The sequence below is a fragment of the Psittacula echo genome (assembly GCF_963264785.1).
Source record: "Psittacula echo genome assembly, chromosome: 10".
Classification (NCBI taxonomy): domain Eukaryota; kingdom Metazoa; phylum Chordata; class Aves; order Psittaciformes; family Psittacidae; genus Psittacula; species Psittacula echo.
The window spans coordinates 11234867-11253017 of NC_137741.1; the positions used below are offsets into that span (position 1 = coordinate 11234867).

Consider the following 18151-nt stretch of genomic DNA (forward strand, 5'->3'; position numbering starts at 1 on the left):
ACACTATACTGTTAAAGGCTGGTGGGATTTAAAAGTTCCTTTTTACAGCTTTTGTAAGCATACAATGTTACTAAAAATGACTTACTAGGATAGAGAAGCTAAACAGACATAGGAATGTTCCTGAACACACAGTTTTAAGTTATGCATTGCGATCCAAGCGTACATCAATTTCTCTGCCACTGATTTTTATGCCGTTCATTATCCTACAGGCCTTTTCAGCAGATTCTGGTGAGTCAAATCTGACTGTTCCACAGCCCTTTGATTTTCCATTCTCCATTTTTATTTCTGCAAACATTACATGACCTGAATAAATAAGTTAAACAGCAGTTATTCCAAGTGTTCAGTGCACTAACAACTTAAAGAACTCATCAGAAGTGATACAAAGCAGTTTAAAATATAATCTAGGGGGACACATGAAATTAGCACTTTCAGACTGATGGTATATTCACTCATTCAGGGAAGGTGACACAGGTCGAAACAGCAGCAAAGAATCCAAATAAAGATCCACCGTTTCAAATCTTTCCATCACACTACTGTAAGACAAAGCATACCTGTATTTAACCTCAAGTTTGAAACACAGTGCCCTATACAAAGCTAAGGGAAAGTTTTGCGTTTCATTTACAGGCACGGCCAGAGGTGTGACTCCTGACAGGCATTAACTGCATTATAAGTTCAGTCCAGTTCACCATGTTCATCACAACAACCTATCAAGCAATCACAACCAGCATGCAATTTTGTAAAGAAGATGCAGAGCAAAATTAGAGCCTTTAAACCAGTAAAGTTCCCAGGTTAGGAGTGATGGAAAAGTAGCATGCACTATTCAATTCCTGCAGTGTTTTGTTGAGGTTGGACACGAACTCATGAAGCAACAATTTTATGTAGGTATCTTGGTACCTCAGAGAATGGAGTTTGAGTGTTCACTTATGGTATGTTACAGCACACCACTACTGAACCCCTAAAATGCCACTCTAAACAACAAACTTTTCCCTAAAATACATAGCTTTTTATTTTTAGATATGTAACAGAGCTGGACTTTCACAGAAAGCAATTGAACATATGGAGAAATGGTCTTTGTATTTCCTCATGACATGGCATGAAAACAATCTGTTGTTTGTATTTGTGCTCATGATTCTTAAAAACAATGCAACATAATGACTACATCTCTTAAGTTGCCAAGGAGATAATGGAAAAAAATAATTCCGAACTATGCGAAAGTTGCCCACCAGGCAGTTAAGACTTAAAAACAGAGAGAACCTGTCTCACTGTATCCTCCAGCTTCAAAAACACATCTGTGAACACCCAAAAAATTTTCATGGTTGAATTGCAAGCTCTAATTCATTATTAATTATCTGCAAAGCACTATATGAAGACTGTCTTAGGTATCAGAGAAGGCTGCGTGGAGACCTCATAGCAGCCTTCCAGTATCTGAAGGGGGCCTCCAAGGATGCTGGGGATGGACTCTTCACTAGGGACTGTAGTGACAGGACAAGGGGTAACAGGTTTAAACTTAAACAGGGGAAGTTTAGATTGGATCTAAGGAAGAAATTCTTTACTGGGAGGGTGGTGAGGCACTGGAATGGGTTGCCCAGGGAAGTTGTGAATGCTCCATCCTTGGCAGTGTTCAAGGCCAGGTTGGACAGAGCCTTGGGTGACATGGTTTAGTGTGGGGTGTCCCTGCCCATGGCAGGGGGGTTGGAACTAGATGATCTTAAGGTCCTTTCCAACCTTAACTATTCTATGATTCTGTGATTCTATGATCTGTAGTACATTTTAAATGACTTGTCTTTTCTGTCTCTCCAAAATAAGAAAAGACATGCTGAAACTCAGTTAAAGCTTTTCATTCTGAAAGTGCACTTTCAAAACAAAACAATCACATATGTCTACACACAAGCTTCATTCTTCATTTACTTCTGTGAAATGACAACTTTTCTGAATTGAATAAAAAGAATTATTGGATATTTGTAGAAATCCTTTATCTTACATAAAAAGGGCCTTTATTTCTTAACATAAAGGAAAAGCATTAGAGCCTGCAAATACGCTAATCAGGATTATCTATTTGCATTAAAAAAAAAAATCTGCCAGTTTGGCAAAACTGCTAACTCTGATTTGATGCAGCACCATTTCTGGAAGTAACGCATAACCAGGACAGGCCCGGGGCCCTGAATCCATTTGTCTCAACGTAAATGCTACACTATGTACCCTGCATTGGGCAGAAGATACATAATATCTGCCTCAAAAAGGAAAAAGCTCCAAGAGTAATTTTATTAATGGAACAGGTTAAAGTTTATAGCAGATGAGCACTCAGAGCCTACATAACCTGCACTGTAACCTGGTCTCATGTGTTATGTCATGCCTAAGAATGATTTATACAGCTCAGAAAAGCTGGGGGAAGTAAGAAAGATTAGGCTAGCCAGACTCTTCTTCAGGGTAAGGCATCAACCTTGTGTTCCTGTCCTTATCTAATGAACACTATATAAAAGCAGTTGATGGAGCTGAGCAGCAACAGGACTCATATACATACCACACTGACTGAATTTCTCCTTTAGCTTCTGCCAGGTCAAGTCAAAAGGAAGCTGGAATAGAAAAGGATTATAAATAACAAAGTATTACAAAATGCAAAAGAGCATGTAACCAAACATGCATGCAATATAAGCTCATGATTTTTATGTATGCAGATGCTTACATTTCTCACAAATATCTGGTTGCCTTTATTGCTTAATCTCTCTCTCATGCCACTTCCCATTGGCCCAGGCACAAATCCTCGATCAATATCAATGTTCCTGTCCAAGCCTCCACCCATAGCTGGTCCCATGCGATCAAAACCGGAACTCATCCGATCCATTCCCATTCCTCCAGGCATACTGTTCATACCACCCATTCCACCACCTACATAGAGAAAGGAAAGGAGGATAACATCAAAATGTTTCTAGTAATAAAGCACAAGTACTTTGTTATTAAAAATAAATATCAAAAAATGTTTTGTGTCAGGAGAAAAGTAACTTTAATAAAATTGTTGTAACACAAAACAACTTCATACATGCACTGTGATTTATGTAGTAGCATGGCTATATTTTAAGGTGAAGTATTAGAAGATACAAAGTGTCAGTTCTAAAAGAAAAGTAAAAACCAAACTGCATCAAGCTATTAGTCACACCATCTAATGAAGTAAAATGTTGAACACAGGAATTAAGACTTAAAGGCTGTCCAGTTTTATTAATAAAAATCTGATACTCCGTACCAAAAAACAGATCAAGTAAATAACCGTGGCAACATCACAATACAGATAATTTGGCCATATACACTCATTTATTTTGCTTCGCGCATTCACATTCAGCTTTATTTAATGCAGCCATACCCACATTTAATGACACAATCTTCTAGAGAAAACATATTTTGCAGAGAACAGATGTTATTGCAACTGCTGTGAAGAACACGGAGCTTACTATGATACACACAAGGAAATATATTAGTGTATATTATATAAATAACTAAGATCAATGGCATTCAAATATCCTATAAGAATATTTCTGTACTCACCATTAAAAAATAATGTAAAGCAAAACTATCAACATCATTCATGAGGGGCCTTCTTTTTAAGTCTTATGCCTCTCAAGATTGCTACTAGCAAGATTTTAGTTTCTCATCTGCTCTAGCCTGAGGAACTCAGACACTTGCTGTAAGACAAACTTGGCTTTGGAGCTTTGCACAAAATTAAACTGAGTAATAATCTGAAATTCAAGGCTTATTTTTTATTTCAATGATGAGAGATTACTACCGTCCAGCTTCATGATGTTCATGCAAATAGCTGTGCCTATTTTGTCTTTCTTCTGGAACACAAGTTTACTTAAATCACTTCTCCCTCCAAACCAGAAGTTAAAACCATTTCAAAACTAAGACTAAGGGAAGGACTGTTATTAGCAAGTTTTCATCTGAATTTTTACCTCAATAAAACAGCTTTAAAAATTATTAGACTTGCAGTCGCATGCAACAGAATTTACTTCTTCCAACACTGGCAAGACACTATGCTACAAGGAAATCCCCTGATATGATTACACGTACACCGTACCATTACATTGCCTATGCATTTACATTCTATTGAAACGAGTTAACCTACTCATTCCAGATCTTACTGGGCCCATGCTAGGTGCTCCCATTCCTCCTGCAAAAACACCAATCATTGCACCACCTAAACAGAAAAAAATAATATAGTGATATACAACAAAACCACCTGTTACTGACAACAACAAAGCACACACTGGTGAAGTACACTGTTCTCTGTGATACCTGGCAATTCTTTTCTACACAACACTTTAACGTGCACCTTTATTATACAAATTAAATAGGAAACATCTAGTAAGTAACATTAGTCCCTCCTTCTTTATTATGTGATTTAAGTTACTCTGATTTCTTTCTACCTTTTCTCCCCTCTGACAGTCCACCAGCAGCACAAACATCTTAAAACTAAATAAGCTCTTTCCCACAATGGGAAGAAGAGCCTCAAAACTGAATGGTTCATCTTATTTGAACTTCATAGTACAAAAATGCCTCAGTTTCTCCCATTTTTAAGAAACTAATGCAAAAGCTAGGAGATGCTCTCCCAAGGTCTGCCTATACTGCGTATGAAGGTGAACTGATGGAATCTGGTGGGGAAAAAGGGAGAAAGAAAGAATCAATGCTTAATAAAACCTGTTCATCAGAACCCATGGAATCTCCAGAACGGTGTCAAGCTGAGTTTATAGTGAGGTCAAAGTAATTCTTTTTATTGAAGTGCTAATATTCAGGAAAGTAATCTCAAAGGAGCTTGCAGAACTGTAAAAGCTCAAAAGACCTATGTAAGAACTACATTCCTGTCACTGCAGAACACAGTGTAACTGTCAGATTCATTTTTCTTGCTTGATTTTCATACCTAAAAGAGACAGGTCAGTCTTTACTTATGGCAAAATAGACCAATAACTGCCATATTTAGTACAGACACCATTGCTTTAATATCTAAAAAAGGTCACTGCTGAGCCTTCCATTAGCAGAAAACCTCAGCTGTTTGAATTATTGTCTCTTAGAAGGAAAGAAAACCCCAAGTCTCCCCAACAGTCCACTTCAAAAAACAACCCGAAACAAATCCCACAATCTGAAAGCTCAAATAACCCTAACAAGCAGGATTTCAGCTGGTTCTGACCTAGAGACATCCTTTGTCTGTACCTATTCTATCTGTAAATCCCTACAGTTTCCTTCCATTATTTAAGCATAAGTTGAAAAATTATTATCTTGTTTCTCAGAACCATGTTTAACACTGCTGACAGGTAATGAAGTTGAAGCTTGCTGGATCTACTGAATGAATGAACTCCCACATCAGCTTCTCACAGTGGCCATGTTCACGCATTTCAAAACCAGCATGTGTTACCAGAAAACTCAAAACTCTATTACTTGCGTAAATATTTATAACTGAAGAGGCTTTGGATTTTCATTCAGCCAAAAAATGTTTATCCTATGCTGCAAATAGAGTGAAAGCATACACTTGAGTTCTAAGACACTAATTCCAAGGCAGTAACACTAACTTTATTACATTATCACTTCTACACACTTACCAGTGCTCAAAGAGAAGCACACAAGCATTGCCCTATTATGACTAGCCCACATAACAAAAATTAAAACAAAATCCCACAAACAAAACCAAAACACACAAAAAACCCCCACCAAAACCCATATCAACAAGTTTTAGACCAGATGATGGGGAAAGGGACAAAAATGGGGAAGGGGTGAAAGAAAACCTGTCTCCTATAATGCATTCATCCAGGTAACAGTATAATTAGAGAGTGCAAGAAGGCTCTACTGTTAAGTGCTTCCAGGCACATCAAGATAGAAAAGTATATCATCTTGGGGAACCCAAAAGTAAGAAAAACGGAATCTGTCAACAAGACATCATCTATTAACTAAAGAAAGTTGGCTCAGTTAAAGTAGAGGCACATAAATCCCATTCTGATCTGCTTGAGCTTCAAAGTGAGGAAGAAAACCCGAGCTCACCAAAATTCACGGTTCTTAACCAATGCTACCTAATTTGCAGTAAGAACAGTTTTCCAGCATGCACTTCCAAAAGCAAGCTCCTGGAATTTACAAAGGTGGTACACGGGCAGCTTCTTCAGGATTACCAGAAGCATTTACTTTAATATCCAAAGGACTTAGCACCTCGCAAAGTTAACAGCATGAAGCTAAATACTCTCCTCAAATAGTTGTGTTTTTATTTTACAGATGGGGTGAGGAAAAAAAAAAACAACCAACCCAAAAACCCACTTTATTCTCTATCCTAAGCAGTGGCTCTAATAAGCACTCAGATTACATCCTTAATAACTAGAAGAAAGGGAACAGAGAGATGACCAAATGAAACTGAGTTCTTCTAGTAAAACTCTTCCAATATTATGCCGCAATTTGCCACAGGAAATTTAAGTTACCATACCCATCCTTCCAAAAGAATCTCCAAAACCACGGTTCAATGCCATTTCACCACGAGCAAATTCTCTGTCCATGTTTCCTCCCATTCCACCACGGAACATTTCTATAGACAATAAAGCAAAAAAAATCTAAGCTGACGTTCATACAATACTTGCTTCACAGCTGCTTGCTCAAATAGAAGTGGGTTTAATGCACAAGTCAGAGATACTTTTGCCAGTTCCTATGCCTCCACTCATACCACTGACAGGATTTCCTCTGAACTTATCTACATTACCCATCCCTAAAGGAAAGGTTTTTAATAAATAAATATAAGCAAACTAATAAGTGTATGGGAACAGTGTTCACCGACCTCCCATTCGGTTAACTCCAAATCCTCCCATATTAGGCATTCCTTCCATTCCACGAAGTCCAGCAAGTCCTGTAAAAAAAGGAAGCGTTTTCTATACAGTACTTTAAAAACACTGAATGCAAAGAAACTCACTGCACTTACCGCCTCCCATTCTGTTCATTCCGCCAAATCCTGGACCATCTATTCCCATACCTTTAAACCAAAAATACAAACACCATTTAGAAGACAGGTAAGATCCTAATGGACTTAAAAAAAATGCAGAGACAGTTAACATCAATAGCACACTACACAAGACTTGTTTTGTCAAGAGTATGTTGTTCTTCCAAACACAGAAACAACAGTTTTAAGCTTAAAAATCTGTAAAACTCATAAACGAAGAACACAGACTTACCTCCTGGACCCATGCTCCCCATTCCACTGCCCATGCTCAATTGTGTTGCACTGATAGGCTGTCCACCTGGTCCAAGTCCCATACCAATACCACCAAGACCACCTTGAAAACAACAATAAGTATTACCAAAAGATTTTCTTCTGTATCATAAAGAGACCACAGTAAGCAAAAGCACTACTAAGTTGTTCTAAGACTCTCTATCAACATATATTAAGTGCAAGAAGTAGAAAGCAGAGTGTGCACTCACGAGGTAATTGTGAAGTTTTGCTGTCTGCAGCACGGAAGTCTTCATGAGGAACTGATTTATCATCCTGATAAAACACAGTGATGTCATGTTATGATCCCTTCAGTGCTTTAGCAGAGATGGGCAAGGTAGAAAAAAAATGTAAGCAACTCACCATTTTTACATGCATGGGTCTATCGAACAGGAATTGTCCATTGAACATAGCTGCAGAAATACAAGTCAAGGAATCTAGCTACAGAAGACAATCTATTTCAGAAGAATCACTGTAATAACTTACTTTACCTCTGTATCATTTGGGCCGCCTTGTCTTTCCTTATCCACTCATTAGAAGGCCAATGCAAAGGTCAGAAGAGACTATACAAGCCCTTAGGTACATGAAAGTTTCATGCATGTCATATCCCCACATATTTTAACCTTGTTCAACATTAGCAGGAAAACCTTTTTAGACTACAGCAGTAAATTCAGTCACTATTAAAAATGTAATCTGCACAGTATTACACTCTAACCCCTACATACTAGCTACAAGGCAAAATAAACACCTCCTGCAAAACTACACTATCAGAAGCCATTCTAAGTCTAACTCATATTTGATCAATTATTTTTCAAACCCAAGGATACATATTGCTTGAACAGCTTCTATTGCTTGTTCAAAGGTAACTGTTCCCATCCCTCGACTCTTGCCATCCTTATCTTCTTTGATGTCTGCACGCTTTACAGTTCCTGCAATGCTGAATACCTCCTTCAGTTTCTTCCAGCCAACTTTAAAGTCAAGCTTACACACAGGAAAAACATTAGTGATTTTGATGCACATTTCTGTTCTGCCATTACATTTGGATAGATTTTCTGCCTTGTTGTAACTCTTCAGCTTTACAAAATGCTTGATACATGTAAATAGTAAGGATGTTCTAATATACACACACTAAAACAAAGTCCAAAAACATCAACTAAAAGCAACAATTTGTACTACATATATGTATTTTACTTTAACATACTAACATTGGGAAATGGATGTGTTCTTATCAAGAGCAGCTGTACTCCCACAAGTCCTGCAGACATAGTACTCTTTTGTGCAAATAATGAACTTAAGTTCCAAAAAATATAATAGCTCAAGTTAGTCTAAAGTAACTAGCAAGATAAACTGAAGTGTACATTTAATTAAAATAAGAAATGCAATTGTAATTTCTGAATGCAATTACATGTAACATAATCTGAATACATATCCAGCATTTTTAGTTGAATATACTAATTGTGAACTAATTTCCAATTTTCTCTTTATATTAAAACTGAACTACGCAGGAATGTCAGATGCTTTACAAAGATTAAATATTACAGTCATAAAATACAGCTTTAAACTTACATTAGCAACAAAAATAGTGGACCCAAGCCTGCCTGCCTGCAAGTTACTGATAACCTCAGGAGGAATGTTTGGATTATTGAGAATAGAAGGTGGTAAATTCATTATTCCAGGTGCCACATCAGGTCCGTGTCCTCCTGGAAACTGTCCTCCTCCACGCTGTAATGCCCTACGAGCATGTTCACCTTCAGGATCCTGAAACATGGGCAAAAAATAAAGCCAAGTTAATCATCAAGAGGACTGACAACAGCAAGTAGCTACTATTAGAAATTCCACATAAACCCATCAAAATTATCAACTAACATCCTTGTCTGTGTCAGAGGGATCAAGAACTGAATTAGCTTGGAGACCTAACTCCCTCACCTCTAGAGGTGGGTTCTTTCAGATGAGGGTTGAGGCATATTGGCAAAGCACTTGTTGAGGAAGCGTGCACTGCCACTTCACATGCTGTACCTAGCCTACAGACAAGTAGAAAAGATTTCAATCTAAAGGCCTGTCAGTCTGGCACCTTCTTCCAAGAGCCGAATTAATTCAATTAAGCTTTTTTAAGAATTTATTAATATTATTATTAAAGTTGTAACAGGACAAAAAGAACTGCATCAGACACAATCATATATGGCAATGCTACAATAAAAATGTTGACATTAATTTCACTCTCTAGTCAGCACAATTTCTCTACTTTCAGCCCCATTTTTGCACATATGTAGAGTTTGATAATTGGCTCTGTGTTGTATTCTGAAGCAGGTAAACAGTGTAAACATAGAATCATTTAGGTTGAAAAAGACCTGATGACACTAAGGTAAGAATGTGAAGTTAAAGAAAAAGTTGTTTCAAAGAAAAACAATGTTAGATTATTTTGATTTTAGGACAGACTTGTTGGCAGTTCATGTGGTACAGTATCAAGAACTTCTGCAAGTGAACAGGCGCTTTAGCCCATCAAGAAAAGGTCATTGAAAAATTAAACTGGAAATTACAAAGCTAATATGCTCAAAATGCTGTATCCTCATCTCAGTAGTTACAGTATCTTCACTATTTCAATTTAAAGCCAGAAGCAATAACCATACCTCTTTAATATTCAGGGGTCTTCCACTAAGATCGTATTTGTTCATAGTGTCTAACGCTTTCTTAACAAATTCTTCATCTTTGAATTCAACCACACTTCAAGAGAACAAAGTACAAAGTATTAAAGTTTAAATTGATAAAATTAACAGCATGGTTGGATAGCATATAAACATATAAACATATAAAAAGAAACTTACCCACAACCCTACATCCATGATGATTTGTCATCATAAAGAGAGGAGAAAAAAAAAAGAAAAAGACAAGTCAGCACGTATCAGATCATTTAAGATTCCAGTTAAAGATCCCAGCTCACTGTTAAATAACTATTCAAGTTATTTTTAGTTTCAAAATCCATAATACATGCTCTTTACTGGTAGCCAATCTGAATTTATCTTACTTTCTCAACATACATACCTTTCAAGTGCAAGAAAATACATTATCTTTTATTCTCTTTGAGCCAAACCAGAATTGGAAAAATGCCACACAGATCCATGTAAGGACAACTGGGGGGGGAGGGGGGGTGGAAGGAGGGCAGAAAGAAAACCATAACCAAATGCCAATCAAGACACTCACTGTGTCATTAAAAGCTGCCCACTGACTGCGAAGTTCAAATCTCCCTATATCATCAAGTATACCAGTACGATGAACAAGGAGTCAGAATACCTATTCCGTATTATTAGCATAATTGAGAAATTACTTTGTAAGAAAACCTTATTGACTGCACCAGTATCCTTCTAATAAAGTAAAGAGTTGAGGATAGCTTTAAGTAAAGCAAAGCTGACAGCATGTTTTAGTTTTAACAAGGGTTAAAGGAAGTAATTTACAACAAAATTGATACAACCTAAGTTAAGACACAAACCTGCATTTCTCATGGCCCCACTGCAGGTTCAGAGCTACTACTGGCCCAACTTTTTACTATTTTTAAGAAGACAAAGGAGCTTTAACAATCTTCACTCTTAGTGTCTCATTGCTGGCACTCTGTTGGCTACTAACCATTTCCATCCAGTTAGTTTTAAGAAGGCAAATACATTAATCCAGTGTTTAGAGTACCAACCAAGCAAAGCTGTCAAATCAGGCACTTCAAACTGTATATTCTTAGCTAAAATTTTATACTCATTGGCCCTGAGAATACTACACTAACAAAATTTAAATAAAATCACTGGGTTATTGAACAACCTTTGTATGAAACAGATTTGTACCAAAACAAAGACATTGGCTAAAAAGAATTAACTAAATGCCATTTGTTAACATTAACAAAAGTATTTTGTCCTTTACAGCCAGCTAGTCTGAGTTGCTTGGAAGTGTCAGACTACTTCTAATACAGAATCCTCAAGACCATCTTAATGAAAATTGGTGTAAAAATGAAACTTACTTTCCAATAACTGGTACAGGTATGATACAAAAATAAAACTGCTGAGGAACTTTTAAACCTCTAGCAGATTGTTGCCCACGGCACTTACCCTTGATTTTCCTTCAGCATCCTTAAACAGCTCCACGTATGTAACCTCACCAACTACATAAGACATACAAAGGGAAAATACCAAGAGACAATGCATTTAAACACCAGTATCTTTCTTTACTGTGCCCCTGTGCACAACTCTACAGAAAAACACCTATTATTCACCAACAATCAAAACCAGACCAACGTACCTCCTGTCAATGGCTATATAATTTAGCTAATTTTCAAAAATATGCAGCAGCCACATTCTCAAAAGCTAAAAGCAAACAACTATATTTAACCTAATTCATACTACAGATCATATTTTGGCCAGTATGATATAGTTGGTGAACAAATTCAGATATACACCCTTACCCTAACAAATGAAACGCCAACGTTCACTGGGAAGTGTTACATTTATCATCCTACTCACAACACCTGTTTTAAGGTGACTTTCTACCTGAATGTCTTCAATCATAAGTTTGCCTTCAATAATAACCAAATTTACACATCAAATATTTCACAGCAAGCCACTCACTTTCTAAAGGAGGAAGTTTCAGTAAATAAACCAATCAAATAGTCGCGTCACCTTACAACAGATAAACCAGCAGTTATGGGGGGGTCTGGCATTTTTCACAGCCTAAAAGCCAAGTGTGCTTTGCATTACCTTTGAAGAATCAATTTTTCAAGGAAAACACAGAACTAACTTTTTACAAAAATCATAAATTAGCATTATTTTACCCCAAACTTAAATAAAGTAAAACATTTGGGGTAGTGAGATTACTCTATCAGAACTGCAACAATAGTAACAAGCTTTTAATACAAGTCTCCAGACAGTCATGGCAGTAGTGACAATGCAGACAAAGTTAATTCCACAGCCAGATTCCACCAAAGAAATACAAAACAACTTTTGAAAGACGCCCTTTATTATTCATGTTAACACACTAAATGTGTTGCTTAAATACAATAACCCTTAAAAAAAAAAAATCTACAAAGACTACAACTAGACAAAACACAATCTCTTTAAGAAGTCATGAGGTCATGCATGTACTCTCTACTGTCACACTAGAATGGCAGAAAACTGCAAGCACTTCATTTACCCATCCTACCCTGCAATGCAATTGTCTCAGATGAAAGAGGGGGAAGGGAGATAGATGTACCAAGTAAAGGCCAAAACCAAAAAAAGCCAAGTCAAATCTGTGTGGCTCAAAGGACATACACGTCGCATTTAAGTTCTACCCCTTCCTGTGTAAAGTGTATTATAACGAATAAGTTACCTTTCTCTCTCATAAGATCTTTAATAGCTTGCCATTTCATGTCATACGGGATGTTGCTAATAAAAACTCTATTACGATTAATAGCCTTCTTCTCTCCAGTGCCTGCATTCTTGTCCTTTGAATAGGGGTGGAATCTATTCTTGTTTCCAAGAGAAGGGATTGCCTTCGGTTTTGCAACATACTTTTCTTTAGCAGGTGCTTTTTCTTCTTTTGCTGTCTCATCATTACCCCTACATTGAAAAGACAAATCCAAACAAAAAAGTATTAGTTTTGCATTGGATCATCAGACTGTTATACCTCCTATATATACATCTGTATACCTCCTATACTACTGGAACTCCCAGGATGGCAAATGCTGTTTTTCAAATTAGGAAAAATAAATTCACATTACCAATCTAATTCCAAAATACGATGCTTTAGCTAGGACAAAAAAATAATGTTATCATAGCTTTATTCAATATTGTGAGTGAAGAAAGTACAACTTGCTGCTTCAGTTACATTCCATTTCCATCATGTCTGTCAAGTCAGAGCAAGACAGTACCCTGAAACTACTATAAACAGGCAAAACGGAATGACTCAGCTGCAAAATGAGCTACAGCACCCACGATTTGGTGCTTCAGTAATTTTCACATCAGGCTCAGTTGCACGATATTCATGACCACAGGAGTGAGAGTTGAAACTGTCTACCTTATGGAAGGAAATGTCCTAAAGGACTGTCAGAAGTGATTGACTGTGAACTCTCCCTCTTAGATTGCATCACTACCTTTACAGTTTTCCCCCACATTTCAGAAGACTTAGGTTTTAATCTTACTTTGACGCTTTGGAAGGTTTTTGGTGTAAAATTAGCTGAAACAGGCATTTCAGTTTTACAACCACAACATATGGCAAGATCACTGATTCTGATTAACTGCAATGAGTATTTTCAGCTCTCTGCACATTTATTAACAAAACAGTGAGTAAGTGGCAGTCTTAAACCAAAAAGCACATGCAAGTAGCCTTTCATGAAGCTAAATATATTATCTACTCCAGCCTGCACGTTTGTCAGGGAGGAATAATAATTCAAATACATACATATTTCTCACATGACTTTTCCCCAAATTCTGAAGTATTCAAATGATACAAACTTCACAGTCCTTGTGTTTACAAGTGGATCAAGAGAGGATTCGCAATTGAGAAACACACAGGCACTCTAATGGGCCAAGTATTTGTAGAATTTAAAACATTCAAAGTCAACAACACATTATCTGGTTCAAGCACCCTTCAGCTTCCCCCAGCGTCATTCCTCCTTCACACCAGCAAGCTGTCTGTTGTGGCAATATAATTGCGTGGCTGTGTAATGAAGGGAGCAATACATGGAACTGGAGGGAACCAGAGGGAGAGAAGGAAAGAGCAGAGTATCAGGTTTTCCAGTCAGATCAGTCCCTTCCAATCCAGCCATATTTGCAAAAGCAAAACTCCTGCCCAATTAGACTCCTAGCAAAATCTGAGTTCTTCCTTAAGTTTTAGGATTAGAGCAACGGATTCTCTTTAGCCTTTTAAGCTCCTTCCTGCTTAAAGGATTATGAACAGCCTCTGGGCGCTCAATATAGCGCACAGTAAGAGCCAGGTCTCCATATACAGAATCCACAGGCTCTGTAAGACCTGGCTGTACAAACCAGTAAAGCACAGAGGATACAACTCTGGCATAAACTCTGAGAAGGAAGAAAACGCTTCACTTAGCCTTGGGACCACAGTCAGTTTCCTGAAAACAGAGGATTATTTAAAAAAAAACAATCCTTCCTGCAGAAATCATCTGCCAAAACCAACGCAGGCCAGTGAACAAGCTGGAGCCAGAGGTCCTTTTGTGGATGCAGCTCTTCTCCTCCTCCTTGAGTATTAAACATAATTTCAATCAAGTACATTCAAAGCAATGTCATATTAGTGACCTGCAGAGCACAGAAAAGAGTCTCAAAAAACTATGAACTGACATACTCTTGGGGGAATAACAAGAGTAAATTCTACTCTTTACCTTTAGTATGAGCCAATAATTTGATACATTTCATTAACATGTGCCTGTGAAATCACTAGAAAATTTCTAGGGATGAAAAGAGATGTCTACATTATTTTCTTTTTTTTTAAAGACATAACAAAGCCTATCCTCACAGATTAGAAAAAGCAATCTTTACCTTTTGAAAAACGTCTCTGAACTTCCATGAAGTTTCAGAAACAAAAGACAAGGTTTCCATAAACAAAACTAAAAGCCTAAAAAATAATAAGCACGAGATAATTTAACACGAAAGCCCTAAAAGCTGGTATTTTTATTAAGCAAACTTCTCCTCTCTGCTCACTACTGACCATACAAATAATGAGATCAGCAGAGACAGAAACGCAAGAAGTCCACATGTGATTCCAAAGCACACGGATCAGTTCAGCTTTCTTATGCTGAGCAATTCCACTCCTCAATACAATGAAAGTCAGGAAGCACTCAAGACCAGGATTCCTCTTCAATGTAATCTGAGTGCTAAGCAAACCTAGCTACTGAAATACTTTTTAAAGTAGTATATTTCACCTGCGCACCAAGAGCTTAATCATTTGTACACAGGTTTTGAGGAAGACTGGAAATCGCAGTGAAAGAACAAGATCTGTAACTCTATATTACTTTCAAACTACAATTGTGATTTCTATCACAGAGAATGACTGGGATTTTTCATTTGCTTGCAATTTGGTTTGGAGGGAAAAGAAGAAAACTGCTGACAGGAGGAGGGATACAGAGAAACTGAACCATTATTTTAACAGTAACAACTCCACAAGTCAATAAAATGTTAAAAGCTTCAAAGGTGCAAAAGGCTCACAAAGTTCCTGCGAAAAATTATTGTAATTTGTGTAGCATGGAAGCTGAGGACCTGGCTTAGGGAAAAAAAACCAAAACACCATAACCACAATTTTATGGTAATGTAAAATTTATAACTTGTAAACTATTTGCATTTCACAGAGAGTCAAGTAAAGGCATGAAGTATGCCTTTATTCCTCCAGCTTTATATTGAACTTGATCCCATGTGCATTTTTCAAAACCAACAGTATCAGACTGGGCTGCTTAAAACACGTCAAAACTTCACAGCTCTCAACTGCTTCGATGCACTGCAACACCAAGTCTACCATACATACATCACAGAATTGTTCGGGTTGGAAGGGACCTCTGGAGGTATCTAGTCTTCGCTCTAAGATCTGAATGAGATTAGAAGGGCCTGAAATTACAATTATATAAGGCCAAAAGCTGGTTCACATGAAGAGTGACAACCCTCAAAGTCAGACATCAAGAACAAATAAATACATAAAGTTATCCACAGCACTGTTCTAGACAGCTGGTACTTCCAGCTCACCTACACTCCAGTAAAAGTCCTTTTAGACCTGCTGTGTAAGGCAGTTTACACATTCCATATATCACAACATTACAATGTACAAGAAAAGTCTGTACATATATGTGGGGCTTTTTGTTTGCTTGTTTTTGAAAAGTAAACCGCCATAGGCCTGTCTCACCATTCTCACATAAACGAATGACTAGTTCGAAGGCTTTACAAAACGCGCCGCTACGGTAAGAAATAGAAACCTAAACAAAACCAGAAACGAGCCAGAGCATTTCTAGGAACGCACCCCGTGAAAACTGGCCTGACCAGAGCGCGCTACCATAGCCCGAGGGTTCACCCCAGCGCAGCGGCTGCCGCTCAGCCCCTGCCCGAGGCGAAACTTCACCTCCCCCGTGCCCAGCTCACCGGGGCGGGAGGCGCGGGAGGCGCCTGGCCCGCCGCCCCGCCACCCCCCCGCCTTCAGCCGCCCGCCGCGGACCAGCCCTCCACGCTCGGGCCGCGCAGCAGAAAGCGCCTCCATCTCCGGCGGAGGAGGAGCCCAGAGGTACATGGGGAGGAGGGGACCGGCCGCCCTGCCCCCGCCGCGGCCTAGGCGGGCCCGCCGCACCTCCGCGCTGCCCCCGCCGCCCGGCCCGGCCCAGAACACACATTTTGACACCATTAGCGCTGCCTCCGCCGGTCTCGGTAACTGCCGCTGTGGCTGCTGCTGCGGCTGCCGCAGCCGCCTCCTCATCCCGCGGCGGCTGTTGTTGCGGTGGCGGCTGTTGCTGCTGCTGCGGTGGCTGTTGCTGCAGCGGACGAACGGCGCTAGCGGCCTCCTCGGCTCCGCGCTGCGGCGCACCGGACGCAGCTTCGAGCTTGTCGTTCTCCGCCATTTCGAGACCGGGCCGAAAACCCGCTACCGCTGTGTTTGAAAAAGGCCCGGAGCGCCTCGGCCTCGCCGCGCCGGGCTAAGTCTCGCGAGAACGGGACTTGCGGAGGAGGGAGGGGACGCGCCAGGCGGCTTTACGGGTTGCCACGGAGACGCTGGTGGGCTGCCAGGCCTGCAGCCGTAATGGCCGCCCCACAGCGGGGTCCCCACCCGAGTCGGGCTGAGGTGGTGCTGCCCGGCGCTGGGCAGCTCTGCTCCCAGTGTTTCAATAATTCCCACCCCAGACAGGCAATCCCCCTAGATGGCGTTACCTGCCACGTGAAAACCCCCTAACTTGAAACCGGCCTCTTCTCGCGGTGCCCAGAGACACCCGGCCGCAGCAACTGCACGCCAATGGGGCCCAAAGCAAGCGGCTGGTTGGGGAGCACAGATACCTCAGAGAAACCAGTTTCATAAAGCTTACAAATATTGCAAAGTCGTAAGGTGATAACACTAAATAACCTGCCGCACCTTTAGATTCTACCACCACCATCAGCCCCAGCAAATGGCTGCTTAGCCCTTAATTTAGTTGAGGAGCATGGCATCTGTTGCCTGGGGACGACCTGCATTCCAAAGGAAGCACTTTGGAATGGTCACTGCTTCCACTCTACTTCAGAAAATGGACTGTAATTTACTATTCAAACTTTATGCTAAGAATACTCAATGAATTGAAGTAACGATATCTTAAAATTTGCCTTGTATTTTTCCTGCATTTATAGCCCTCTTCCTTCAAAAACAGTGTAATAACAAGTGAAGTACTCTTTCTGCCTATAAGATGTTGTATGGTCTTTTTCCAAGCATTTCAGTATAATCAAGAAGATCCCCATGTTCATGAGGACACGAAGGCTCCCGAATCCTGAAGCTCCTGGTGGACCCAAATCACCCTTTAACCTGTGTTGAGACAGCTCACAGACCAATACAAGAACAACCTTATACCTAGCCTGCTTGGGATGCTGGTACACTTTCCTGGTATTGGCTAAAATACTTCCACTGCAGATGTCTGATTATTTAGAAACATACAAAACCACAGGGCAGGTTAAGCTGCAAGTTCAATTATAGTTAGAGCACTGGGAGCTTCTAGGTGGACATTTGTTTTATTTTTAAATATAATTAACAATGAAACATGAATAGCTTTAAATATGAATAGCAATTCTGCTGTAAAATTTCAAAATCACATAGGTCCATGCCACAGACACTCAACATTTTGCCTTCTCTCTCACTCATCCTGGAAGATGTTCATTTATTTGTGATGTAGAACCTGTGACTTAGTCCTCTCAGCCTCCCTTGGCTTCTTCGATCCTAATTTCTCTCTGTCACTAGTCGGGGGGAAAAGTTTTA

General features: G+C 39.4%; 1 protein-coding gene across 1 annotated transcript; it reads right to left on the bottom strand.

The window, feature by feature from the left end:
* Positions 1-134: 134 nt before the first annotated feature.
* On the bottom strand, positions 135-16924 carry MYEF2 (myelin expression factor 2). The gene is made up of 17 exons (XM_080626021.1): positions 16552-16924; positions 12560-12789; positions 11305-11357; positions 10042-10049; positions 9847-9940; positions 8786-8977; positions 8047-8200; positions 7583-7632; positions 7432-7495; positions 7185-7286; positions 6935-6985; positions 6794-6862; positions 6449-6547; positions 4115-4186; positions 2684-2886; positions 2522-2573; positions 135-303 (listed from the first exon to the last, which is right to left on the bottom strand). The coding sequence occupies exons 1-17, from the start codon at positions 16776-16778 to the stop codon at positions 140-142; spliced, it is 1884 nt and encodes a 627-aa protein (XP_080482147.1). The 5' UTR covers positions 16779-16924; the 3' UTR covers positions 135-139.
* Between the last annotated feature and the right edge of the window lie 1227 nt (positions 16925-18151).